The sequence below is a fragment of the Carcharhinus amblyrhynchos genome, chromosome 6, assembly GCF_965287045.1.
Source record: "Carcharhinus amblyrhynchos chromosome 6, sCarAmb.v2.hapA, whole genome shotgun sequence".
In the NCBI taxonomy this organism is placed as follows: domain Eukaryota; kingdom Metazoa; phylum Chordata; class Chondrichthyes; order Carcharhiniformes; family Carcharhinidae; genus Carcharhinus; species Carcharhinus amblyrhynchos.
Genome location: NC_137329.1, coordinates 29,467,053 through 29,493,928, shown reverse-complemented (window position 1 = coordinate 29,493,928; position 26,876 = coordinate 29,467,053). Strand labels below are relative to the sequence as shown.

Here is a 26,876-nt window from a genome sequence, read left to right as displayed (position 1 = left end):
CATGTTTACCTTGAAGCCAGGAGACTTTATGGGTCCAGAATCGATGTTAAGGACTCCCACGACAACTCCCTCCAGATTGTATACACTGTGCCGCCACCTGTACTGGGTCTGTCCTACCGGTGGGGCACAACATATCCGGGGATGGTAATGGTGGGTCTGGGATATTATCTGTAAAGTATGATTCCACAAGAATGATTATATCAGTCTGATGCCTGTCTGGTCTGTGAAACACCCCTCTGAGTTTTGGCACTCGCCCCAGATGTTAGTAAGGAGGACTTTGCAGGGTTGACAAGGCTGTTTGTTTTGCCATTGTCATTTCCGGTGCCTAGGTTTTATTTCCTTGTCGAGACTTTGTAGCAACTGATGCAACTGAATGACTTGCTAGGCCATTTCAGAGGGCAGTTGAGAGCCAACCACATTGCTGTGGCTCTGGAGTGGCACGTAGGCCAGACCAGGTAAGGATGGCAGATTTCTTTCCCTATAGGATATTAGTAAACCAGATGGGCTTTTCTGACAATTGACAACAGTTTCATGATCACCAGTAGATACTTAATTCCAGTTTTTTTTTATTGAATTCAAATTGCACCATCTGCCGTGGCAGGATTCAAACCCAGGTCCCAGAATATTAGCTGAATTTCTGAATTAATAGTCTAGTGATAACACCACTCAGCCATAACCTCCCCAGAATTTAGTCCAAGATATTTTAACATTTTGAAATGGTAAGTTGCAGTGCTTATTTCGCTCCTTATTCAAATAGTTTTGAGTTGTGTAAGTGAATTGCAATTAAAATAATTTGTTTTAATTATTAAATTACATATTAATGATGATACTGAAATAGATATCACTGTTCCACCTTTGGACCACCTTTTTGTCCCTTGGAGTTACAGACACAAGCTTGAAGCAACAGGAGAACTCACCTAATTCTTAATCAAATCTGATTCTTCAAACTCTCTCAAAACACACCCATTGGATCATTTTTTTACTTTCACATTAACCAAGTGGGGAAGGACAAGTCTTTTCTTCATGTTGCACTGCCTTTTAAACAAAGAACAACCCAGCACGGGAAACAGGCCCTTCGGCCCAACAAGCCCGTGCCGCCGCATCACCCTACCCTGCGTGTCTACGAATAGAACCCCTGACTTAGCCAGATTCAGGGGAGAATAGTGTCAATTTGGTAAAACCAATCAGCCTAAGAGCACATCTTTGGGGTGTGGGAGGAAACTGGAGCGCCCGGAGGAAACCCACGCATCCACAGGGAGAATGCACAAACTCCCACAGACACAGGCCCAAATCCATGTATCTGCACAGCTAGCAGTGCTAGTCACCGAGCTGTTGCGGCGCCCGTCTACCGGTCCAGGATCAAGCACACACACCGACACGAAGTACTAGGCCACTCCCGGAACCTCCAAGAGCAGCCCACGCACGACCCACCGTGTGCATGCCCCTCGTTTGACAACGAGGTGGACCTCCACCTGCGGAATAAAAGACAAAAATGTTAATCACAAGCCTGCCTTTCCGGTGTCTCCCGAGGTTCTAACCCTTATTTAATAACCCCTACCATAACCCTCCATCCTCATTTCACTCATGTGCCTATCTAACTGAACCTTAAACGAGTCCAACGTTCCCACCTCCACCACCCTACTCGGTAGCGCGTTCCATACCCCCACAACTCTCTGCGTAAAGAACCTTCCTCTCATATCCAAATTATATCTCTCCCCCCTCACCCTTAAATCATGTCCTCTTGTATTTGTAACCAATCTAGGGAGCAGTCTCTCACTATTGACTCTGTCTATTCCCTTCAGTATCTTATATACCTCTATCATGTCCCCCCTCAATCTCCGTCTTTCCAAGGAGAACAGTCCCAGTTTCTCCAACCTTTCCTCGTAACCCAGCCCCTCCATGCCAGGCAACATCCTGGTAAACCTCCTCTGCACCCTTTCCAGAGCCTCCACGTCCTTCCGGTAGTAAGGTGACCAGAACTGGACGCAGTACTCCAAATGCGGTCTAGCCAACGCTCTATACAACTGAAGCATTAGACGGCAGCTTTTAAACTCTATACCCCTTCCTATAAAGGCTAGCATTCCATAAGCCTTCCTGACAACATTCTCCACTTGTGTCGCAACCTTCATGGATTTGTGAACCTGCACTCCCAGGTCCCTCTGTGTTTCTATACTCCTAATTTGTCTACCTTTAATCACATAGCTCCTCTCTACATTATTCCTTCCAAAATGCATCACCTCGCATTTGTCAGGATTAAATTCCATCTGCCACCTATCTGCCCAGTGCACCAACCTATCTATATCCTGTTGTATCACCTCACAATCCACTTCGGTACCCGCCGAAAACTTCTTCCCCTCACTCTATCATCTCTAACTACAAGAAGATCATTTTTCAAACATTCTTGACTTCCCTCTCTCCCTCCCTTGTCACACGCAACCCTCACCGCCACCTACTGAGCTCTTGCCTATTCTGATTTCCCCCAACTCTCTGTAGTTTCTAATATAAAAGTAAAATACTGCAAATGTTTGTATCCAAAACAAAAACAGAAAATGCTGGAAAATCTCAACAGGTCTGACAGCATCTGTAGTGAGACCCAAAGATCATTCAGACTCAACGTTGGCCCTATTCTCTCTCCACAGATGATGTCAGACCTGCTGAGTTTTCCAGCATTTCCTGTTTCTGTCTGCCCTCTCCAAGATCATTTGTTCTGTGAAGCTGACTTCTTGCTCTTTTAATCCTTTCCCCATGCAAACCTGGACCATTTTTAAACCTTAAACTTTCCTCACCTTTAATTCCCTTTCATCTTAAATTTGTTTGACCAGTCACCCCAGCTCATAGTCCCTTTTCCTAAAATGCATTTTGATTGGGCTTACACTTCAGTTCTAGCACCAAGATCATCCTGAGTATACTGTAATACCCATATCTGACCACCCACTACTTCCTTTAATCCCATTACCATTTTTGCATTCGAGCATTGGGCAAACTTTCCCACATCTGAATGTTGGACAGATTAAATAGAATGTTTGAAGCCCCCATTGTAGAATTTACTCCCTTGTTTTTGATTGTTATCCAAAATGTTCTAAACTCCCCTGTCTTGTCTAGCAGCAAAATCTTCTATCTTTTGAATCTCACCTGCCTATACCCTGACCTCACCCCCTTTTATCACGGAAATCTTTATCCATGCCTGCCTCTAGACTTCATTTCTTCTGTTGTTGATCTCCACCTTATAGACTCCAACCTGCTAATGGCTCAGTTAAAAATATCTTTCTATACTCAATTTGGTCTTTCTTGAACATTAGCTGATCTACACCATTCTCTCAATGTGCTGAATTTGAATGCCTGACCTTCAGTTTCAAATACATCGTGGCCTTATCTCAACCCATACAGGCAAACTTTTGCAGCTAGTATCTCCTCCTGCACCATTTGCTTTGCTACTTACACTTTCTTTATATTTCTGTCTCTTGTGCAGAGCCTTTCGTTGCCTTGACCTCACCTTGTGGAACTCTTCCTTGCTGCTTCACACTTGACCTTTAAAATCCTTCTTAAAACCCACAAATTGTTATTGAACTCTCCCAGCATGGCTCAATATATGTTAAATTTTTTATTTAAAATTTCCTGTAAACTCAGGTAGATATTTTATGTTCAACGTACTATATAAATGTAAGTTATAATTGCATCCAACATAGTTTAAGCTATGGTTATTGCACCAAATGTAATTTACTGGTCTTTTCAGATTGATAGTAACAAGGATCGACTAGTATCTATGGATGAGTTTCTACATGCTTCAGAAAAGAAGGAATTTGTGAATACAGACAACTGGGAGGTGAGGCGTCAAGTGACACAAGTTGAAAAGATCTGGTGAACTCTTGTCATTTGCACCTAATATATTTTGATACCCTTCCCAGTTGTTGGGGGTGGGGTGGGGGGAGTAAACACTCATTCATTGTTGACCTGATAGTATGATAACTCTGTAGATAGTAGTTCTATTTACTGTCTCTCTACAATATTGCATTAGTGTATTAGCCCAGTTCTCATTTTTCCTTCATGCTCTTTACTGACAGCCTTGGGGAAGAGTAGACTGTTGGAGAATAAAACAACAAGTAGTACTTGCTTGATCAGAAGTATAGAAGTAGTACTGCTTGATCACCTTGCTTTCTAAACCTTTATCTATTTAGTTATCACAAGTAGACTTACATTAACAATACAATGAAGTTACTGCAAAAAATCCCCCAGACGCCATATTTTGGCACCTGTTCGGGTACACTGAAGAAGAATTTAGAATGACTAATGCGCCTAATCAGAATATCTTTTGGATTGTGGGAGGAAACCGGAGTGCCAGAGGAAACCCAGGCAGACACAAATATGCAGACTCTACACAGACAAGTGACCCAAGCCAGGAAATGAACCCGGGTTCCTGGAGCTCTGAAGTAGCAGAGCTAACCACTGTGCGTTGCCTTATCACCTTTGCTAAAGATGAATCCAGATAGAAATGAACTTTTGTGTTTTCTTATACCTGTGAATTCATTATTAAGGAGAGAATTGATTTTGCTGAAGCTAAGGAACAAAGGGTGGAATTACATTTCTTGGAGTAGTTCATAGACTGCCACGTAATGGGAAGAATGTGGAGGCAAATTGGCAGGGGAATTACAGAGAGGTGCAAATATTATCAGAGTAGTTGTAATGGGGTACTTTAGTTACACAAAATGTAGACTGGGACAGTGGTAATATAAAAGGTGAAGAGGGGCAAACTTTTCTAGATTGTCTTCAGGAAATCTTTCTGCAGCAGTATGTGTTCAGTCCACCAAGAAAGGATACACTGTTGAACCCGGGTCTTGGAATTAAGGTGGCCCAAGTAATTCAGGGGGAAGCATTTAGGAGAAAGTAATCATTGTATCATTAAGTTTAGAATGATGGTAGAGTATAACAATGGACAACCTAGAGATTGAATAATTAATGGAGGAGAACTGACTTCAATGGGGCAAGTTTGAAGCTGGGCTGGATAGATGGAACAAAGGGTTGGCAGGATAAACTGGAACTATCTTCAAAACAGAAATGGTTTGGGCACAGTCAGTCTATATTCCCTCAAAAGGGAAAGGCAGGACAAATAAATACAGAGCTCCCTGGATGAAAAAAGGAGGGAGGAGTTAAGATAAAGAAGAAAATGTTTGCTTCTGACTGATGTTGGGTAGAAAATACAGTTAAGAACCTAGAGTATTACAGAAGATTCAGAGGGGAGGTGAAAAAGCATATCAGAGAAGCAAAGAGGGATTACGAGAAAATATTGGCAGTGTACATAAAGGGCACTGTCAAAGTTGTTTTTAGGCATATAAATTGTAAAAAAGTTAATTACAAACCAGTCTGTATTATTTAGGATAGAATTAGTAGTCACGTGGAAAAAGGTGGGTTGAGATCCTTTTAAACAAGGGTCATTAGCATTGGGGCATCCCTGGTAATGTAAATGGGTATAGTATGATAATAATGTTTTTTCTCTTTTCATTCACAGGTTAAGTCAGTCCACCTCGTGTCCAACGAGGGGCATACATGCGATGGGTCGTACTGGGGCTGCTCTTGGTTGTTCGAGATTGGCCTAGTGCTTCATGTCGTTAGTGTGTGCCTAAACTGGACAAGATACTGGGCAAGACGACAGCTCAGTGACTATCGCTGATTGCTGTGCAGACACATGGATTTGGGCCGGTGTCTGTGGGAGTTTGCGCATTCTCCCCGTGCTTGCGTGGGTTTTCTCCGGGTGCTCCGGATTCCTCCCACACCCCAAAGATGTGCTGTTAGGCTGATTGGCAGGAATAAATTGTCCCTAAATCAGTTTCCCTCAATCTGGATGGCCATAAAACATTAGACAGGGGTCGTGGGTAGAGAGGTGGACTGGGGGTGTTGAGATGGTGGTGTGGGCTCATTGGGCCGAAGGGCCTGTTTCCCGGGCTGATTTTGTTCTTTGTTCTTTTGTTCTTTGACTTCTAAAGGGGAAATTGTATTTAACAACTTGCTTGAGTTTAGCACAAGTAATAGGATAATTGAGGGTAATGCTGTTGGTGTGGTGTATATGGACTTTCAAAATGCATTCAATACAGTACCATACAACAAACTTGAGGAAAGCTATGGCTCATTGAATAAAAGGGATAGTAGCAACATGGATGCAAAATTAGCTGTAATGGATAGGAAAGAGTAATGTTCACAGGATATTTTTTGGGCTGGAGGAACGATAATAGTGGAGTATTTTAAACTGAGGAGAACAGTGTAGAACTTCAAAAGGACATGAACAAGTTGATGAAATGGGCAAATAATTAGCAAATAAAGTTTAATGAGGAATAACACGAGTTGATGCATCTTGGTAGGAATAACATAATGAGACAATATTAAGCAGTACAGTTTCTAGGGGTTGCAAGAACAGAGGGACGTGGTCTAAATGTGCATGGATTATTGAAGGCAGGATAGATGGAGAGAGAATAGTTAATAATGTATATAGTATCCTGAGATCTATTAATAGGGACATAGAGTACAAGAGCAATGAGGTTATGCTGAAAGTATACAATGCACCAGCTGGTGTCAGCTAGTGTATTGTATATTATTCTGGATGCTGCACCATAGGAAGGATATGAACACATTGGAGAGAATGCAGAAGAGGTTTAAAAGAATGGATGCAAAACTTCAGTTATGAGGATAGATTGGAGAGGTTGGGGCTGTTCTCCTGGAGAGAAGATGGGGGAAATTTGAGAGAGGTATTAAAAATTATTAGTGAACAGGACAGAGTAGATAGGGGAAAAACTGTTCCCACGCATAAAAGTAATGAGAACAAGAGGGAAAAGATTTAAGGTGAATTGCAAAAGAATCAAAGTATTCAAGAGGGCATTAGATGTTTCTATTCAAATAATCAATATGCAGGGGTACAGGGACAAGGCAGAGGAATGGCACTGTCGCAATGTTTGTTCGGAGAGTTGGTGCAGATAAGCTGGGCTGATTGGTCTAGTTCTGCACTATAACAATTCTGTGATTTAATGATTTTAAAAAAGCCAGTAATAATAACCTAATTTGGTTTCAGAGAAAATTTAATTCAAAATACTAATTAATAATTGCTTAACATTTCCTTTCCCATAACTAGTAACTATTCTTATGTTGGGAAATGCTTGTTAATTTGACTGCCTTGTGCTTTTATTACATTTTTGTTGTTCAGACTCTAGATGAGCAGGAGCTTTACTCAGAAGATGAGCTACAGCAGTTTGAGAAACGGCTGTCTGAGCAGGAGAATGAACTGAGGATAAAATCGGATGATCTGCTGAAGCAACATGAAGAGCTGCAGCTTCAACACAATCAACTCCAGGCCCAGAAATTGGAGTTCCAACAGGTGAACCTCTTGTACTTATCTAGTTTCCCCTTAAATTCTGCTGTCCTATTCACGTGTACTGCTCCTCATGAAAGTGAGCTTCAGATTTGAGGCATATATTACTGGTGAAGCTATGGTGACTCAGAGGAAATGAAGCTCTTGGCCCAAGATTTCTCGCTGAGCATTAGCTTTGGTCAGCGGGAGGAGGTAAAGACACCATAGCATTTGATAGCTGTTCAAGACAAGCGGGAGGCCTAGTGAATATAAAATCATGCAATGTCACAGCACAAAAATGATCATTCAACCCATTAAAATCTCTGTCAGGATACAATCAGCTCTTCTGCCAGCTGCTTCCAGAGGCTGAAGAGTGGGAACCTCTTTAATGTTCCTCTAAGATGTGCAGCAATCCCAAAGTTTCCACAGACTGAGCAAACAGCAGTCCTTTTGTATACAAGGCCACACAAAAAAAATTAGGAAGCCCACACGCTTAAATGTGAAACTGTGCATACGAAAGTTTAATTTTTTTTATCCACGTTGTGTCTTTGTGGTTTCTATCCACTTCCTTGAATACAATTGAGAAACTTTCCAGAGCTTACAATTAAGAAGCAACAACATGGCTGTGGATTTGGGATCACAGATGGCAAATTTACTTGCCAAAAGAAAGCCAGATAGGTTTTTATGGCAATCCAGTCATTTCACAGTGATGGTTACTGATGCTATTTATTTGGATGATTAATTGAAGTTAGTCTGCCCTGCTACTGTGGTGGGATTTGAACTGGTATTTCTGAACCATTAGTCCAGGCCTCTAAATTATTAGATGAGTCATATGAGCACTATTCCACAATCTATGGAATAAATAAACAAAGATGGGCCTAGTGGAGGTGTAAATTGAATAGCAGAATCATTACCTATAGTGAAATCATTATGTGCTCTAGACTTGTATTTTTCACTTGTTTCATTATAATATTTCTTTCTTCCCCATTGTCCTTTAGACATTTAATCTCTCCTGCTTTTCCCCCAGTCTTGGACCTTACCTTTTATGTTTTTTCCTTCTATCCCCCTTTCCCAGCCAATTGTTTAAAAACATTACATCTCTAACTTTTGCAGTCTTGATGGCATGTCATTGATCTGAAATGTTAGTTTTATTTATTTGAACAGAGATATTACCTGATGTGCTGAACATTTCCAGTATTTTTATTTGTATTTCACAAGTCCAACATCCACAGTCTTTTGCTATTTGTTAGACTTTTGTCTTTCCATTTATTTCCTATAATCAAGTGATTGCACCAAATTTTGAGGGTTGATTGATATGGTATTATTAAATATCATTCTGTCCTTTCATTTTACCACCCGAATAGTAATTGCCCTCACACTTCTCTATAGGAGACTCCCCTCTCTAATCCCACCTTCTGATAATAGGCCATAGTACAATATTCAGAGTCAATGAGAATGTCTCATGTAGGAAATTGCATGATTAATATGCACAATATAGAGAACTACATTGAGCTGATGATATTATTTGCACCATGTGTTGGACTTTATTCAATCTCCACCCTAATCTGGAAGCACTTGAATTATGAAAAATGGAAAAAATATTTCCACGTCTGTACTTACATCCCTCACCTTGATTAAATCCAATTACAGTGCTTCATAAATTTGGGCACAGGGTGGGACTTGCAGTTAGCCCAGTCACCAAAAGGATAACAAAATTAACAAGTCAACTTTTTTGATATGAAACCCAATAGGCCGTACAGCAACTGGAACATCAGAAACAGAGCCAGCAGGTCAATCCTCCAGCAGGATCTCATGGAGAACTCCAGTTCCACCAAGGTTTGTAGCTTGCTGATAAGTTCAATATGACCAATAAATCTCTCTCTTTTTCATAACTATGCTTAAATTAAATGGCTTCTTAAATCTACCGTCAAGTACAGGATTTTTCTTGATCCCTTACTTACATTAGAAAAAGCAAGTTATTTTGGTGTGAGGCTGGAGGAAAAGATGCCAGATAACCAGGGAAAGAGTAGGGACTGGTGGGAGTGGGGAGCAGCAATCTGTGGGTGGAACCAGAGGACATTGGAGTATTGAGTGAAAACTTCACATCCCTCTTTGTCCAAGAGAATGAACATAAAGATATGAAATTCGGGGAGAGAGACTGCGAGGTTCTTGAGCAAATTGATGCTGGAAAGGACAAGGTATCAGAGGTGTTTGCAGGCTTAAAAGTTGTCGCATCTCCAAGTCTGGATGAATTGTGTCCCAGGCTACTGTGGGAGGCAACGAAGGAGGTTACAGGGCTTCTTACACAAATTTTTAATTCCTCTCTGGCTGGGGGAGGTGCCGGAGGACTGGAGAACAGTTAATTTTTTTCCGCTATTTAAGAAGGATTGAAGGAATAAGGGAACTATCAGTCTCATGTCAGCAGTAGGGAAACTATTGGACAAAATTCTGAAGGAGAGCATTTATTTCCACTTGGAGATGCAAGGCTTAATCAGGGATAGTCAACATGGCTTTGTCAGAGGGTGGTCATGCCCAACAAATTTGATTGAATTTTTTGAGAAGGTGACCAGGTGTGTAGGTGAGGATGATGCAGTTGGTATAGTTTAAATGGATTTCAGCAAAGCCTTTGACAAGATCCCTCATAGGAGACTCAAGGAAGGCAAATGCACATGAGATGCAGGATAATTTGATAAAGTGGATTCAAAATTGGCTCAGTTGTAGGAGATGGAGGATGATGACAAAATTGACTGGAAGCCAGTGTCAAGTGGTGTACCAGAGGGATCTGTGCTGGGGCCCCTTTTATTCATCATTTATATAGATAATATAGATGACTATATGGGTAGTATGATCAGGAAGTTTGCGGATGAAACAAAGATTCACCAGGTGGTCAACAGTGAGGCTGTGTGTCTTGGGCTACAAAATAGATATCGACAGACTGATCAAATGGGCAGATAAGTGGAACATGGAATTTAGCCCTGAAAAGTGTGAACTGATACACTTTGGAAGGAGTAATTTGAAATGGAAGTATTCAATGAACAGCATGATACAAGTTCCATGGAATAAAGGGATCTTGGCGTGTTTGTCCATAGATCTCTGAAAGTGAAAGGGCATGTTAGTATGGTGGTGAAAAAGACATATGAGATACTTACCTTTATCAGTCAAGACATATTATAGGAAGGATATGATTGCACTGGAGGGGGTGGAGAGGAAATTCATCAGGATGCTGCCTGGGATGGAACATATAAGTTATGAAGAGAGGTTGGATTGGCTTGGGTTGGTTTCATTGGAGCAGAGAAGACTGAGGGATGATCTGATCAATTGAGATTTATAAGATTGAGGGGCATGGTCAGAGTGGATAAGGAAAAGCTGTTCCCCTTAGTTGAAAGATCAGTCATGAGGGGACATAAGTTCAAGGTGAGGGGCAGGAGGTTTAGGGGGGATATGAGGAAAACTTTGTTTACCCAGAGGGTGTTTACAGTCTGGAATTGTTGGCTGGGAGGCGAGTTGCGTCACATCCTTTTAACAGTACTTGGATGAGTGAGCTCTTGACACTTCATAACATTCGAGGCTATGGGCCAACTGCTGGTAAATGGGATAGTTGGGGGGGGCGGTGTCAGGTGCTTCTCACATATCAGTGTAGACATGATGGACTGAAGGGCCTCTTCTGCACTGTATGATTCTATTCCATTCTCTTTAAATTTGTTATGGGCAAGAGATCAGAAACTGTGGATGAGCAAAGGAATTGGGCACACAATGTATTTGGATGTTTTTATTCATTACTGAGATATGGGCATTGCTGGCTGGCCAGCATTTATTGCCCATCCCTAGTTGCCCTTGAAGGGCAATTAAGAGTCAACCACAGTGCTGTGGCTCTGGAGTCACGTTTAGGCCAGACCAGGTAAGGACAGCAGATTATCTTCCCTCAAGGACATTAGTGAACCAGATGGGGTTTTTCAACAATGACTTCATTTGGTATTTGGTAGATTCTTAAATCCAGATACTATTTTACTGAATTTGAATTCCACCATCTGCCATGGTGGGATTCAAACCTGAGTCCCCAGAACATTAGCTGAGTTTCTAGATTAATAGTCTAGCGATAATACCACTAGGCCGTCACCTCCCCTAAGCATCACTAAAAGGTGGTGCGCAAAAGCTTAGCAAAATGTGGGCCAATATCTCAAGGAATTTGAAACAGAAACTGAGGTAGTGATGTTTCACTTGTACAGTGCTGCAGCCCTCACTAGGTTACTGCATTCGATCTTTGGCATTGCACTATGTGAAGGATAGATCAATCATGAAGAGAGCACGGCCCAGATTCATCAGACTGAATTTGGCTTGCACTCTTTGAACTGAGAGTATTGTGGGATGATCTAATTGATTTATTTAAAATGATGAAAGGACTTGATTAGGGTTAGATGCAGAGAGGCTATTTCTTCTGTTGGGGGAATTCAGATCTAGGAGTAAAGCCACAGTTTATTAAAGATTTGGAATTTTCTTCCCCTAAAAGGCTGTGATTTCTTGGTGAGTTACACTTTTCAGTATTTTATTTTAGTCAGGATATCAGAGGATAGCGTTTATAGGTGGGTAAATGGTGTTGCGCTACTATAGCCATGAACTAAGTAAATGAAGGAATCAGTTCAAGGTGCTGAATGACATATACTCATATCTGGGGTCCAAACTGAACAATCTTGTTTGTGTCACTCAGTGGCAAACAGAGTTAGGCAGAGTGCAATATTATCACCTGGTTTGTGCTTTTGTCCAATATATTCAGTTTGCAACTGGTTCCAGGAGATCTAAACTTTAGCTGTTATCAGCAATATAGAAGGCCTTTGTGTTGCAAATTTTTGAAGTGTTGATTTCCAATTGATCCCTACTTTTTGCAAACAAAAAATTAATTTCCTAGCTGAATTAATTTGTATTGCATGTTTTCTCCCCCCATCTCCCCCCATAGAAACAGTACAGGCAGCTCCTCCTGGGAAGGCTGAAGATCTACCTCCAGGCCATGACCAAGCACAAGAGTTACATCAACCAGCTGCGCCTGGACATCAATAATCATCTGTGCCTCCAGGACCTGGGCCAACACAGGGAGGTCCTGTTTGGCTTTTTGGGTCCAATTGATTATTGCTCGAATCCTTTAATTTTTGTCACTGTTTAATCCTGTTAATGTTGCACAATACACGGAGACCACTATGGTTGCAAGCATTTTGTTCAAGGAGGTTACTGAAACTCTCCTGTGCAGATATTCAGTTATCCAGCAAAGTTGATTTGCTTAATATAGTAAGCAGGACCTTGCACAGAATTACACTTAAAACCCCTGAACTGAAATTTACTTGTGAATCATAATAGAATCTTGTTTGAACTGGGTTGTGAGCCCTTGGAAAATACTTTCATCCTGTTTTAGGTGTAGCTCTTTTTTTGTGATGTGAGAGGAAATGTTTAGTGTGTGAGTTATTAAGGTTGAGATGGTTCAGATGATTTGGAGGGGTGGAATCTTGCAGTTTGTCACACCGGTTGATCAGCATAGTGAGCAGGTAAGATTGCACGAGAGGAGAAAAATTGAGTTCACTTCTGGTTCTTGCATCTTGCAATATTACCAGCTCAGTAATGCTGGTGTAATCAGCCTTGTAATTGGGAAGGACATGTGGCTGATTTAAATATTTATTACCTAATTTTAATATTAGTGAGCCTGGGACATAATCGTCCAGGCTCACTTGTCTTATCGACCTCGCTGGTGGAGGTCCTCATCAGTGAGGACCATGTACGGCCCTCACCAATGGGGACACACATGATGGACTCGCCAATGGGACTGCAGGCCATTGAATTCCCTTGAGTGGGTGGGAGCAGTGCCAATCTGGCACTGCCAGCTTGGGACCCTGGCAGTGCCCATCAAGCCATGGCAAGGGGCAGGACCTGAAGGGGAGGCAGGGCATGGGAGCTCCATAGGAGCTGTGTACTCTGCATCAAGGATTGCTGGAACAGCTATCAACTGTGGGCTGGGGGGCAGGGATGGGGAACAGGGACAGTGATGGCTGAGGATCAGGGTCTGTAACCAATTGGGGGTGGTGATCGGCCAGCTTCCTGATGTGAATGGATGTCGTCCACTCCCCCTACCAGTGAGAATCACATTTTACCTCTATTTCTAAGGGCCATACAATTGTGTTTGGGAGCTTGCCCAAAAATTGCATGCGATTCTCCCATTTTCACGGTCATTTAGCACTTAGAACTTTTTGGTAAGATCACTTCCCAGTCAATGCATACAAGATGAGAAATTTAAATTAGTATTTTGGGGTTCTAAGGAGAAAGATTATTCATCTTGTATGTGAAGCGTATTGTTAGAGATTTTAGTGTATGATCACTCTTAGTCCAGTCTTACTTCCATGGCTGCTCGTTGCTAGTTTAGCTAACTCCAGCTATAAGTATTCACTCTCATTTTGGTCTTCTATGCCATATCTCCAAAAATGTGCAGATTAGGTTGATTGGCCATGCTAACTTGCCCCTTGCTCTAAGGGGGATGAGCAAGGTAAATACGTGGGGTTATGGGGATAGGCTTGGGTGGGATTTTTGTCGGTGCAGACTCGATGTGCTGAATGGCCTCCTTCTGCACTGTAGGGATTCTATACCTGTGCAGGGCAAAACTGGTGCGTGGAAATAGTTGTGCATTAATATCAAATTTCCTGCACTTTTGGGTTTTTGGGTCTGCAATGGATGACGTGGGTCAGTGATGTTTTAGAATAATTACTTCAGCTGCAAGATGGTTGGGGGGGGGCGGGCAGTGATGACTTTTATGGAAGTGGATATACTTCCAAGATTTTTTAATAATTGATTTGTCATTGTTGATGGATTTGGAGGGAGTTTTGGGAGTGCTGCCTGAAATTGTGTCCAGTTGTCCTCATATTTTGATGTTTCCTTTTAACCCATGATTTGCTGCTAAGATCTATCAATACCACAGGCACTCTGCCAACCTGAGTGCTGGAGGCAGTCCACTTCATGAAAACATTCTGAGATTGTCACATCCGCAGTTGAGCTTAAATTCATACAAATGTCATGACTGACAGCCAAATCAGTTGATAGCTCATGAACAGTACAAAATTATTCATGGATTTTAATGAATTGCCAAATCACAGTTACTGATTCAGCAACTGCCAACCACATTCATTTACTCCATAGAATAAGTTGACTAATATTTCAAGGTAGATTAATTTAAATTTTAGGCTAAAGTTAAATAGAATAAGTGCTCAATGTCAAATATGAGTGTTTTGATGTTGGACTTTCTTTTCTCATGAACTTGAAGCAAGTTATAAGTTTTGAGTGTTTAGATATGTAAAGGAACTCCAGCATTCAGTGGCTAGCAGTAAATTATCAGTGTACACGATAGAACCACCTATGTACAAGTGTTAACAGAAGTTAAATATATGGTGACACGGTAGCACAGCGGTTAGCACCGCTGCTTCACAGCTCTAGGGACCTGGGTTCGATTCCCGGCTTGGGTCTGTATGGAGTTTGCACATTCTCCTTGTGTCCACATGGGTCTCCTCCGGGTGCTCCGGTTTCCTCCCACAGTCCAAAGATATGCTGGTTAGGTTGATTGGCCATGCTACAATTGCCCGTTTAGTGTCCTGAGATGCTTAGGTTAGCGGGATTAGTGGGTAAAATATATAGGGATATAGGGGTAGGGCCTGGGCGGGTTTGTGGTCAGTGCAGATGGGCCAAATAGTCCTTTTCTGTACCGTAGGGTTTCTATGATCCATTTTTTTTAAAAAATCAGAGAATACTGCAAATTAAGAATCACCCAATGATTTATTTTAACAAGTGCAACATGAAAAAGATTCAGAAAATAATTTTTGGAGTAAAAATCAAGCAATGCAAAGCCTGTATCTTGTAATACTAGTGGATCTGTATTCAACCAAGGCAATGGCTATTTGTGTGGGAGTCAATGCCTTCACTGGCACAGCTTGGGTTACTTGAAACTTTTCTACCATTATGGGAATGTAGATTGCTCTACTTATAACGTACAGGTATTAAGTGGGCAGTAACAGATAATTGAATGTTGCATTTTACCATGTGTAAACTGTTGGTAGAATAATGCTGAAGACTCGAATGATTATGGATTGACTTCATTTTAACATTTACTGATCTATTCAAATTAGGAAGTTGTAGTTCTCACTGCATTTCCATTCTGACAAATGAGTTGTCTTAATGGACCTGATTGTTTGGCTTGAGATAACAAATCACTGGTGACTCCTTGCTCATTATGTTGGATTGAACTGTGCCATTTTGAGGTAGTGACAAATGAAGTCCAGATACTGTGCTGTAGTGGGAAACTAGAATGAGGCTAACCTCCTCATACAGGCACATAGAGAATAGTGCTAGCTTAAGTCTGGAAGTCATCTTCCTTCTCAACAGAAAATGCTGCAGTGATGGTCAAGAAAGCAATTTAAAAAATATATTTCAAAGTTATGAATTCTTGCAATTGCCAAATCGATGTGCTGTCATTAGTGTGAGAATCAGCTTTCAGTGAGGGAACTCCATTTGGGAGCAGAGGAACCAGTAAGTTGAACACAATGGAAGGTTGAATTTATAGTTCACAACACAAGACTTCTTTTAATTGTTTCCAGGAATTTAAATTTTCCATTTTTTTTTGGTGGACTGTGTGATGTACTGGTTTGTGTTGTACATTCCAATCTTGAAGCCTGGACTTTGGTTCATCTGAACTGCAGATCTGTTGGCCACTGAGAATCCTATGTGAAATGAGTTTGACAATTTGACTGGGTTCCTAGTAGGTGTGGATTCATAGCAAAGATTTGTCCCTACTCTGACTCTAATTGGCATTCTTAACAATGATGGATGTGGGAAATACAAAATATTATACAGACACATTCAGTGTACTTGGGTGCCTTTGGGTGAAGATAGTATTGGTGAGACTTTGAGGGGAGCTCTATTCTGATTTATCTATATTGCACCTGACCTCGGAATGCTTAATGTTGGTACTGAGTATCCAAACTTGTAAAGTATGAAATACCTTAGCATATCCCTCACCTCGATGAGCAAAAAAATTCAGCATACGTTAAGAAAATGCTGTTTGTAACTTGGAATAGAAATGTCCTTCAGTTTAATTGTGTATTATATTCAACATTTCTTGCTTTAATAAGTGCAATGTTTCATAATCTGCTCACTCACCAAGTACAGACTGTCCAAAGAGATCCCTTTACCAATGCTGTGTGTACAGGTATTCCAATTGTAATTTGAAATTTGTTAAGCATTAACATCCAAACTTAAGTTTATTGTCAGCCCAGAAGGTATCTGTTCTGAGAATATATTTTATGTGTTGCAGTTGTGTTTTTATTTTAATATTGTACTGTTTTTATTTTGTTTTATGGTGCAATATTTGTAGATGAAAATGTTTCAGTTCTCTATTAATTTCTTTGTAAGATTTGGTTTCTAAAAGAATTGAATTTGGGCATAAAGCAGAATATTTAAATTACTGATGTGCTTCCTTTTTCTTATTTGAACCTGTCTTCTTGATATTGCTTCATTCCTCCTTCAGTAAATATCTCTCACCATCTAAACATTTTGGTTTTGGCCACTACGCAGGGCTATCAACATGATAAATGGGAAAAAAAAAGTCATTTACAGAGCTAAGCAGTTCCATGATCAACAGGTCAGAGCAAAGATTTATAAAGCAACCACATTTTGTTGGTGATGAACAACTAGGCAAGTAACAGGAGACAATTCTGAAAATCTCCATCCTCAACCATGGTGAAATACACTATCAGTGATAAGGCTGAAGTGGTTGCAAGAGCCTTCAACCAAATATACTGAAAGATTATCTAATTTATTCCCACTTGAGATTCTATTGCAGATACCAGTGTTCAGTTGACATGATTTAATCCAGATTAAAATCCATGTTTTGGAGCATAGGCTGGAAATTAGAATTGAGACCATAACGAGATCAGTAATGACGTTATTGAATGGCAGACCTGGCTTGAGAGGCCAAATGATCTGTTCCAGTCCTTTTGTGACATTAAGCTACTAGTAATTGTACCAAAACAAGCAGTAATGCTGAATACTCATGCAGTATAACTAGTTGCTTTCCTAATCCAGTTGATTCGGTCTGCTCATGGTGTTGACTTCTGCAAAACAGTATGGGAGTCTGTTTAAAAAAATGGTATATCTTACTTAGTGAATTACTTTGCTATCCCCTCCAAAAATCAGTAAAAGGATGGAAAGAGTAATTAATAAGCATTTAATTACATCTACTTAGTAATAACCTGCTCACTAATTTGCTCTGAGTTCCATTAATATCCCTTTTGCTCAGTCAGTCACGTCCATTCATTGATGCCAGATCCTGGATCTGGCATCAAGGAGCCAAAGCAATACTGAAATGATGTGGGACAGTCAAAGGGAAAAAACTTTCAATGGTTTATGTCTTAATCAAGAAAAAGAATTTGTGTTTATAAGAATCTAGTGTTATCAGACACTGGTTACCAATGAAACATTCTTAACCGAAACCACTTTCAGTTGCTTCAGTGACTTTTCTTTATCAAAGAGCCAAGATGGCTGTGGTTTGCTCCATTCGCAGATAATGATGCAAATCGAGCAGGTTTACGGCAGACCTCGAACAAGCTTAAGATAATTTTGTATTAAAGAAAGCCCAGCCATCTGTCATTGACTTTCAAGAACACCACCATCATTGAAGTCTCACTATTCACTTTCTGGGGGTTGCTATTGGCTGTTTGTAGAATTGAGTAGAAGAACAATACAGAAACCGAGCACTCTGTAATAAGTGCACACTTCAATAAATCCTCAAAGCCTCTCCATCATCCACAGGCATCAAGTCATTAAAAAGCCCAACTTTAGTGTGAAAGGATCCTGCCAATCATATTACCTTACACTTGAGGAATGGACATTTGGGCAAGTTCAGTGAGGAAAAAGGAGGTCATTTTGTTATGGAGGGCATTAGGGTCAAGCTCAATTCTTTTATCTAAAATTGACAATGTCCTGTAGAGGGCATTGTATAGCAGTAAAGTGATGCTGACTACTTTCTAGGTTGTTATTTCTGTGACTATTCGCAATGTCCCATTATCTCCTAATAGATAAGGGATTGAACCTGGGACGCTCCTGGCCTTGTATGATTCATTGCCACATTTTCTCTAAGCCATTGCATAATCTTGGAAGTTCCACTTTCTCCCATTTTTTAAAATAGCCTGTTGCAGTCACAACAGTCTTGGAACATTTTTTAATGAATATTCGATAGATGTAAACTACATGGTTCACTATTACTTGTATCTGTGCTTGTCTCTGTTGGATCCAGCATTCCAATTTTAGGAGCACTGAGCTTGTTCAGGTCTGGTTTTGATAACATTTCCTGACAAACTGCCTTGATACAAGCAAATCTAATATTTGCAGTGGAAATCAAAAACCTGTTATACTATGAATAATTTTGCTCAAGTTTTGAGCAATAAGGCACTCATGTAACCAATGCAAGTGACACTTGAGCTGGAGAATATCATTCACATATCTATTTATTTACATCAGCGAAGGAATATCAGAGTGCATTTTAAAATTATTATTTGACAGAATATGTGGTTTGATTACAGTATAGCTCAGAATTTTTAGTGCCAATAATGGCAATATGTACAGCATTTGTGGAATTAAACACACTGCATTCTGCTGCTGAATGGCATGACTCCTCAAACTCATCCTGAGTCTTGATGTCAGAGGATGTGACTTGTGCCATGAGATCATGCTCAGCCAGGACCTCCTCTCAGGTTATGTAAGACATATTAGGCCGTGGGAAATTGTGAGTCATTGGCTGGGGAATGTTGCAATGTCTAAGCATCAAAATCTTATTTTGAGCAGAACACTGGTCTGCCTGGTGATACCCTGGTAGATGTGTGGTTGTGTTTTAATGCATCTCAGCGTCCATCTGTGAATTTCTCATCAGTGGCATGAGCCATCGCTTCAGCAGGTGTCGATCATCTCCAAGAAGCCATCCATCCAATGTCTGTGGTGGGCAGAAGGCCTATGGCACGAAGAAGTATCTAAAGATGTAAATGTCGTAACTGCTTCCTGTAAAGTGGGCACACGCCTGCCTGATCTTTTGACAATGATGACACACAAGATGGACAGTGATGGAATAAAAACCTTTACAATTGACAAGTGATGTGATGGAAGTTTGGTCACATGAGTACAATAATCCAATAAAATAAACAAAGCTTCTGGCTCTTTCAGCCAAAAATCATCAATGGTGAATTAGCTCACGTCCTTGCTTATTTAAACAATGATCTGTGACTATCTCTATGCAGTGGTGAACTGAAGCTTGAAATATGGTACAAAGGTCACTGGCTGATTCCTGGAATGCCTCAGACGCATAAACAATCAAGATTGCAGTCACCATGCAAGAGACAGAGTGCGGTCACCATTGCAATTTGAATGATCTCCCCAGCTGGCAATTCACAAAGTTCACTGACTTCCTGGAGAGATGAAATGCTCAAAAACACTGCACTGGTAATTTTTCCCTTGTTTGCAGACTCTCTCTTATATGCTAGTGTCTGATTCTATTGCAAACTAGCTGTTGTTGTCGGTCTTGTTCTGGCTCTTGCACAGCAGTAGGATCTTTTACCTTCCTGGCTCACAGGACATAGCTGACCTTCCCTGTCTGTTTCTTCTTACTGGAGGAGTTTCCTCTGATGTTGTGCACAATCCCTATGGGACCAGCAGCCTCTGGGTTTCTCTGCTGGAGTCCTCACCCTCCTCTATAGCCCTGTCTCCAGGCTTCCTTCCCTATTGCTCTCTCCTGATTTGTAAAGTCAGCCTGTGAAAACTGAAGAAATAAAATCTGCTTACAACCAAATGCTGCCACTTTAGCAGCAGACTCTGCCATTACATGCAGCCTTGGTCTCATCTGGTTCGTTTTATCTACCTTTGTGCCATATCATACGTATAAATCACTTCCAATGCTTTTCCCACACGACAACTGAGAAATGGATTATGTAACATGAAATTGCATTTAATCACCTTTTCAAGAAGTTCTATAGCCTCCCTATTGTGTTTTTTAATCCAAAATAGCAGTCATGCTTCAATTTCAAACTTCCACATAATTGAAAACTGGTGGGGTGGTATTGGGCCAACATCATTACACTGTATTTTACACAAGAACTGGGTGAGAAGGCCATCTGATTTGTGGCCATAAAATAAACCCACAGAAACATTGAATCTGAAAGCAGGATCATATTTTAATGACTTACATTTACCTCAACCTCCACTTTCATCCTGGAAAAGCAAAGTGAATGTTCCAAAATTGGAATGCTCTGCACATCGCAAATGGCGTCCTTTCACAGAGGATTTCTGTATTGATGGGTAGAATGCAGTTCTCAGGGTTGTAAGATTTTGACTACTTTCAAGAGTTTACATAATTGTTTATATATAGAAATTACCATGTTAAAAAGCAAATTTATATTTAAAAAAAAATCCTCTATCACTAACTAAAACAGGCAATGGAGCTGCCATCATTGGACTGGGGTGGGCGTAGTAAGAAGTCGCACAACACCAGGTTAAAGTCCAATAGGTTTATTTGGAATCACAAGCTTTTGGAGCATTGCTCCTTCAAAAGGTGAGTGGCGATAGGTTCACATCATACCTGATAAAGGAGCAGCACTCTGATAGCTTGTGGTTCCAAATAAATCTTTTGGATTTTAAACTGGTGTAGTGAGACTTCTTACTGAACTAAAAACAGTAATTGTCACTCCATTTTCTGTTGAATTTTTGACATTTTTTAATCATACTGTTATTTTCACCAAATTTCTCTGCTCTTTTCAAATTCCTACTTCTTCCTATATCTCCTGAAGCCATTTATACTTTATGGTGCCAGGTACCTCCTTGTCTTTCAATTCAGTGGTTACTGTTCATGTGTACTTGCATGTAAGCCATCACTGTGAAAGTTAGTAGGATATTTAACCATGGAGGAAATTACAGTAGATTTTACTCTTGCCAAAATAAGTACTTACTGCCCATCTTTTTGTGATTGTTGATAAAGAAATCAGACTCCAGGCCCAGGCCCGTTGCAATCACGTTCAGAATTCGAATGGACAGCTGCTGGCAGGGTTTGAAGTATGATTCCAAACATTTTGTAAATTCAGGAACATGTTTGACAGGTCAATTCTAATTCAAATGAAAAAAGGGACCTTTTTATTTCAATTGCCTTTAATCAAAGAAGCCAATAAAACTTGTGTATAGTCCTTCCCATCTACAGGGTAGCTTCCCCACCCTTCTCCTTTCACCCTCACTTCCTTCATCCATTCCATTTCCTCAGCATGTGGCAAAAATCACCTTCAAATACAACACACAGCATTTCCACCAATTCTGTTACGCAGCAAGTTCGTAACTGGCATGGTCTAATTTTGCTGGTTGGACTATAGTTAAAGTCTTTTGACACTCACATGGACCCTACTAAGTGATAAGCCTCCATGGTGCTGTTTGAGGAGGCCATGCAATTGATGGTACCATAGCTGTATATTTAAGAACTACAGTCTTATATAGCTTCATAGAATGGTTGCAGCAATGAAGCACACCATTTGGCCTAGCTCTTTGCAAGAGCAACTCAGTTAGTTCCACTCTTCTGCCCTTTTCCTGCGATCTTGCAATTTTCTGCTCTTCAGGTGCTTATCTAATTCACTTTTGAAAGCCACATTTGAATTGCACACTCTTGGGGAGTGCTGTATAGATTCTAGCCACTTGTATTAAAAATGTTTTTCTTCATGACACTTTCTTTCCCAAATCACCTTAAATTCGTGTGCTCTGGTTCTCATTCCTTCTGCCAATGGGAACAGTTTATCTCTAACCACTTTGTCGACACTAGACCATTCATGATTTTGAACATTTCGAACAAAGCTCCTCTCAACCTTCTTTCCTTGAAGAAAATTGAATTTCAAACTGAATCTTCAATTTCTCCAAACTATCCATTTAATGAAGTCTCTCAATCCTGGAACTATTCTTGTAAATCTTTTCTGTGCTTCAACACTTCACATCCAACCCAATGTATAGGATTCAGAATTGGACATGTACTTCATTTGAGGTTAAACCAGTGCTTTATAAAATTAATTGTATCTTACTTGCTTTTGACCTCTATTCTCCTTGTGAATTCCAGGGTCCTGTATGCCTTTTTAACACTTTCTCAAACCATCCTGCCACTTCTAATGATTTATGCACATATGTTCGCAGGTCTCTCTATTCTTGCATCTCTCCTAAAAATGTATCTTTTATTTCATTTTGCCTCTCCTCATTCTTTCTGCCAAAATGTTTCACTTCACACTTCCCCATATCAAAAGTCATCTCCTGTGTCTTTGGCCATCCCATCAGCTTGTATATGTCCCCTTGAAATCAATTTGTGAATTCTCTTTATTGTTCCAGCGTTATGGAAACTACACTACATAAGATTATGATTGGGTTCCAATCTCTGCAAATGATTCCATTATGTTATTGCAGTATGCTGCTAAAGGAAAGGTGGGGGTGTCGCATCTGGAGCATATCCTGATCAACTCAGACCAGAATGCCTCCTCTTCATGGCTGATGCATCCTTGAATCATTAAGAAAGCTATTGTTCTTTGTGAATTTCTGACTTTCTAGCCAAATAATTGACCTGTGTTGAACCATATAAGAGGTTGCTTTTATCCTTTTTAAATGTATTTAGGCAACTGGCTTACACTCCTACCATAGACTTACACGAGTAAAGACGTGTAATATCTTCTACAGAAATAGTGAGCCTTTGGAATGCGGAGCTAATAGAAGTTAATATAAACTGAAAGTAAATGCCATCAATGATAGATTATGTAATAGTGCCAGTCTAAGGAGATAATAGATTATTGTAGTATAAAGCCAGGAAAACTGAGGTTTGGTCACACTAATTGTCTGTGCTATCTGCGAGTATCTCCTGTTAATCTGTAAGAGAAACAAACAGCATCTAAATATCCCATTCCAGTCAGAGCAACAACACAACAGAGAAGAATCTCAATCTAAATTTAGAGATCTTGCATCACTTTCAGATATTGTTGATAGATTGAAGATTTCTTTCAGGTCTTCTGTTTCTGTGGAATCGAAACTGTGGAGAACAAAACAATTCATTTATTAAACAGGGAATTATTACTTTGTCCATCTTCAAATCTACTCCCTGGCAAAATTTCTATCATCAATAAACTATTCAATTAGAGAAGTCCATTGCAGTCCTCGGTTCCCAAGTGTAAACCAATGTTCGTATGCTTCTGCTCACAGCTCATTGTTGATTGTCCGAAAGATGTAACACAAGTGATCCTGGATTGGTTTAAGAAATGAATATAAATATAAATTCATGTTTTGCAACTACTGTTAATATGTTGTTGTGGTGTCAAATATTCGCTGTACCTGTAAGGATAAAGTAATCTTCAGAGAATCAGCTTAATGCAACTTCCATTCAGGGCTCTTTATTTGATCATGCAGTTGGGATTAATGTAGATATAGGTTGCATAGGATTAAGGTTTTCAGGGAATTTTATCTTTCTGTTTCAATCCGCCCTTGGCTCGGAGTCTTGGAGTCTGTTGAACGGGCATACTGTTTTTTAATGTTCCTTAGAAGCTGAAAGAGCTTCTGCTGATGTCCATCATTTTCAACACCTAAGGAGCAATTGTATAAAATATATGCTCTATCTTTCATATAGGAGCCTTGAGATTTCACTGGAGTAAACTTCAGCATTTGCACTTTTATAGGAACAGGGCCCTGGTCACTTTGTCCATCTTTTCCTGCTCTTTGCTTTTTTTTGTTTTTTTCTTGTGATCTTCAGTTTTCCATCAGTTTTAATATTCCCCATCTCTGCCTTAAAATCCCATCTTCACGTTTCTGCCTAAAAGAAGAGATTAATTGTGAACAAGAAGTGGACAAAACTATTTCACTTGCTCTGAATAGCATAATGATTTTGTAAATGAGTTTGTATAATGTTTATTATCTCAATGCTCAGGAAAATTGTAAATATGTTCTTTTGGCATTCGCTCAGAATTTAATTTTAAATTGCCAGGAGAGCTTTGCAAACTTCCAAAGTGGAAGACAGTGCACCAGAGCACTGCTCAAATCCAGTGCATCTGTGTAGGATGCTGCACTACTGATGCTGTGGCAGAAGATGGATTTTTTTTGAAATTGTTGTCCTGCCTACAGTGCTCAGTCTCTGTCCATTTAGTTCATCACAGAGGTTTGTACACTTTTCCTCCATGAGAGAGCCAGTACAAAGTTACGATGTTACCTGCATTTGGGGAACTGCATTCACAGCCATTCCAGCTTCTTTTCAGTACACTATCCCACAAGCAAAATGTGGATCAAATCCACTCAATATTTCTCATGTTTGTGCTTGTTCCTCCTCACTGCATTTTTAAAAGCCCTTTCTGACAATAAACCTACACAGCTTTTATACTTAATTCATCTGAGATGAAATTGTGAACATATACTTTATCGATGTGACACTTGCGTGAGAGGCCTGGTTAAATGTTGCATTTGAGACGTGATGGAATGTGTTTCATTGTTAACCATGTTAAATACAAAATTTTTAATTATAATCAGTTACTAAATATGTCCTGTGGACATATTAATATTTTCACGGCATAATCCAAAAACACAATTGTTGCTATTAATCACCCCTTATTTTGATAGAGTAACTACATAACAGAACAAATCTGCTCACCTTATACAATTTAACAAGTACATTAGAATACCATTGGGAAACACAATAAAACATTTAATGAAAAAATAAAATGAATGCACACATTTTTATCTTCAATCCCAGTGTTTTTGAGGTACACAAAACCAATTTCACGAAAGGCACTCATGAGCTCTGTGGATATTCATTCCATTTCAATGGCTGAGGGTTCAGCTTTTCCCAAGCCAAATAAGCCAAAATCAACCATTTCAATGCTCATCTTATTCTAAGGGTTCTCTCTTCTTCAGAACTTTCAATGAATAAAAGTAGAACAAAAAATGATTTAAATAGAATTGGCTAAAAGTAAAAATTGAACTAAGTTTGCTTAGGTTAAAAATGTAGGTGGCACAGTAGTTAGCATTGTTGTATCACAGCACCAGGGACCTGGGTTCAATTCTGGCCTTGGTGACTGTTGGAATTTGCACATTCTCCCCATGTCTGCATGGGTTTTCTCTTGATGCTCTGCTTTCTTCCCACAAGCTAAAGGTGTGTGGGTTAACTTGATTGGCCATGCGAAATTGATTTTTAGTGTCAGGAGGTTAGCAGGGTAAATACAAAGTATTATGATATTGGACCTGGTGGGATTGTTATCGATGCAGGCTCAATGGGCTGAATGGCCTTCTTTGGCACTCTAGGGATTCTATGATTAATAAGCTATAAATTCAACCAGATCTATCAAAAATTGTCATTAAATACAATGTGTGCGAAATTAGACTCAGTACCGCTTATTTTTCGAGTGCTATGAATGCCCTTAGAACTCCGAAATGGTCTCTGCAACATGTGTGTTTACTTGTGGAGTGAAACACATGGGACATCATATTGGTGTAGATCAGTAGTCTCCAAACTCCAATCCGAATGTGGCCCGCTGCTGGCTGGATGTGGCCCGCAGGCCATAGTTTGGAGACCCCTGGCGCCGATGTTAGCATGCAAATGGAATTTCCATCAGAAGTATGGAAAGGCAATAGGTCACTTCAATTAACAGATAAAACTGACTGATACCTCTGCTCCAACCAACACTCTCTCTTAACCTCACACAACTGTGGACATGTTCCGTAGCAGGAGGGATCCCTCATCGATGCTATTTAAAACGATGGACAACTCGCTGGTTAGCGGCACCTGGTTATTGATACAATTCTACTAATGCTTGGTGTGTTTTACTGTTGTTTTAAGATGCAAAATGGTCTACAGTGAGCAATGTGACAAGTGCTGAAGGACTTTTTGCTGACTTCAACATTTTTGACTTAGAGAATGAACACATGCAATGCAGAATTGGACAAGCTTCTGTAAGAGGGAGGAGGTGAAGGAGGGTGTGGTAAGGTTTCCAAGCATGGAACTATGTTGCTAAAGGTGCTTAGGAGCAATTCTCTAATCTGATCCTCAATGAAGAACAATGGCCGGAATTTACCATTCCTTTGCTGCAGGTTTTCCCAGTGGCTCGTGGGACCAGCAAGCCACTATAATCTCTGTTCGAATCAGCATGAAAGACTGGAAAATTCCAGCCAATGCAGGGAAGTCCATTGTCAACTTGTTGGACTACACATTTCAACCAGATGAAATCGAAGTTCTGAGCTGAGGACTCAATTTCTGCCCTACCGCCAAAATAGACCCCATCAGTCTCATAGCAGACACAGAAAAATTAATCAGGCAAATGAGCCTGCGGGAGTTCTTCCACAAAACCCAAGAGGCCAACAGCGAACACAGTGAGAAGCCAATGAACTGGAACAACTGACAGAGAGATTCGCAGTACAGCAATTGAATTCAACTCCTCCAGAGGGCCATTGCCCTCGACTTGACATGTATGCCCAAGCCATCAGGAGGTGCGTCAACACCAGA

General features: G+C 40.3%; 1 protein-coding gene and 1 pseudogene across 4 annotated transcripts in view; one reads left to right on the top strand and one right to left on the bottom strand.

Moving 5' to 3' along the window:
* Positions 1–16,811, top strand: part of LOC145343793 (nucleobindin-2-like) — a 56,172-nt gene extending 39,361 nt beyond the window's left edge. For all 4 annotated transcript variants that reach the window (XM_080190132.1, XM_080190133.1, XM_080190129.1 and 1 more), the window contains exons 10-13: positions 3,734–3,823; positions 7,187–7,357; positions 9,082–9,166; positions 12,282–16,811. In XM_080190132.1, the coding sequence (XP_080046258.1) occupies positions 3,734–3,823; positions 7,187–7,357; positions 9,082–9,166; positions 12,282–12,382 (447 nt within the window). In that variant the 3' untranslated portion in view covers positions 12,383–16,811. The remainder of the gene's footprint in view (positions 1–3,733; positions 3,824–7,186; positions 7,358–9,081; positions 9,167–12,281) is intronic.
* A 3,773-nt stretch (positions 16,812–20,584) lies between these two features.
* On the bottom strand, positions 20,585–25,263 carry LOC145344440 (uncharacterized; annotated as a pseudogene).
* Positions 25,264–26,876: the final 1,613 nt, after the last annotated feature.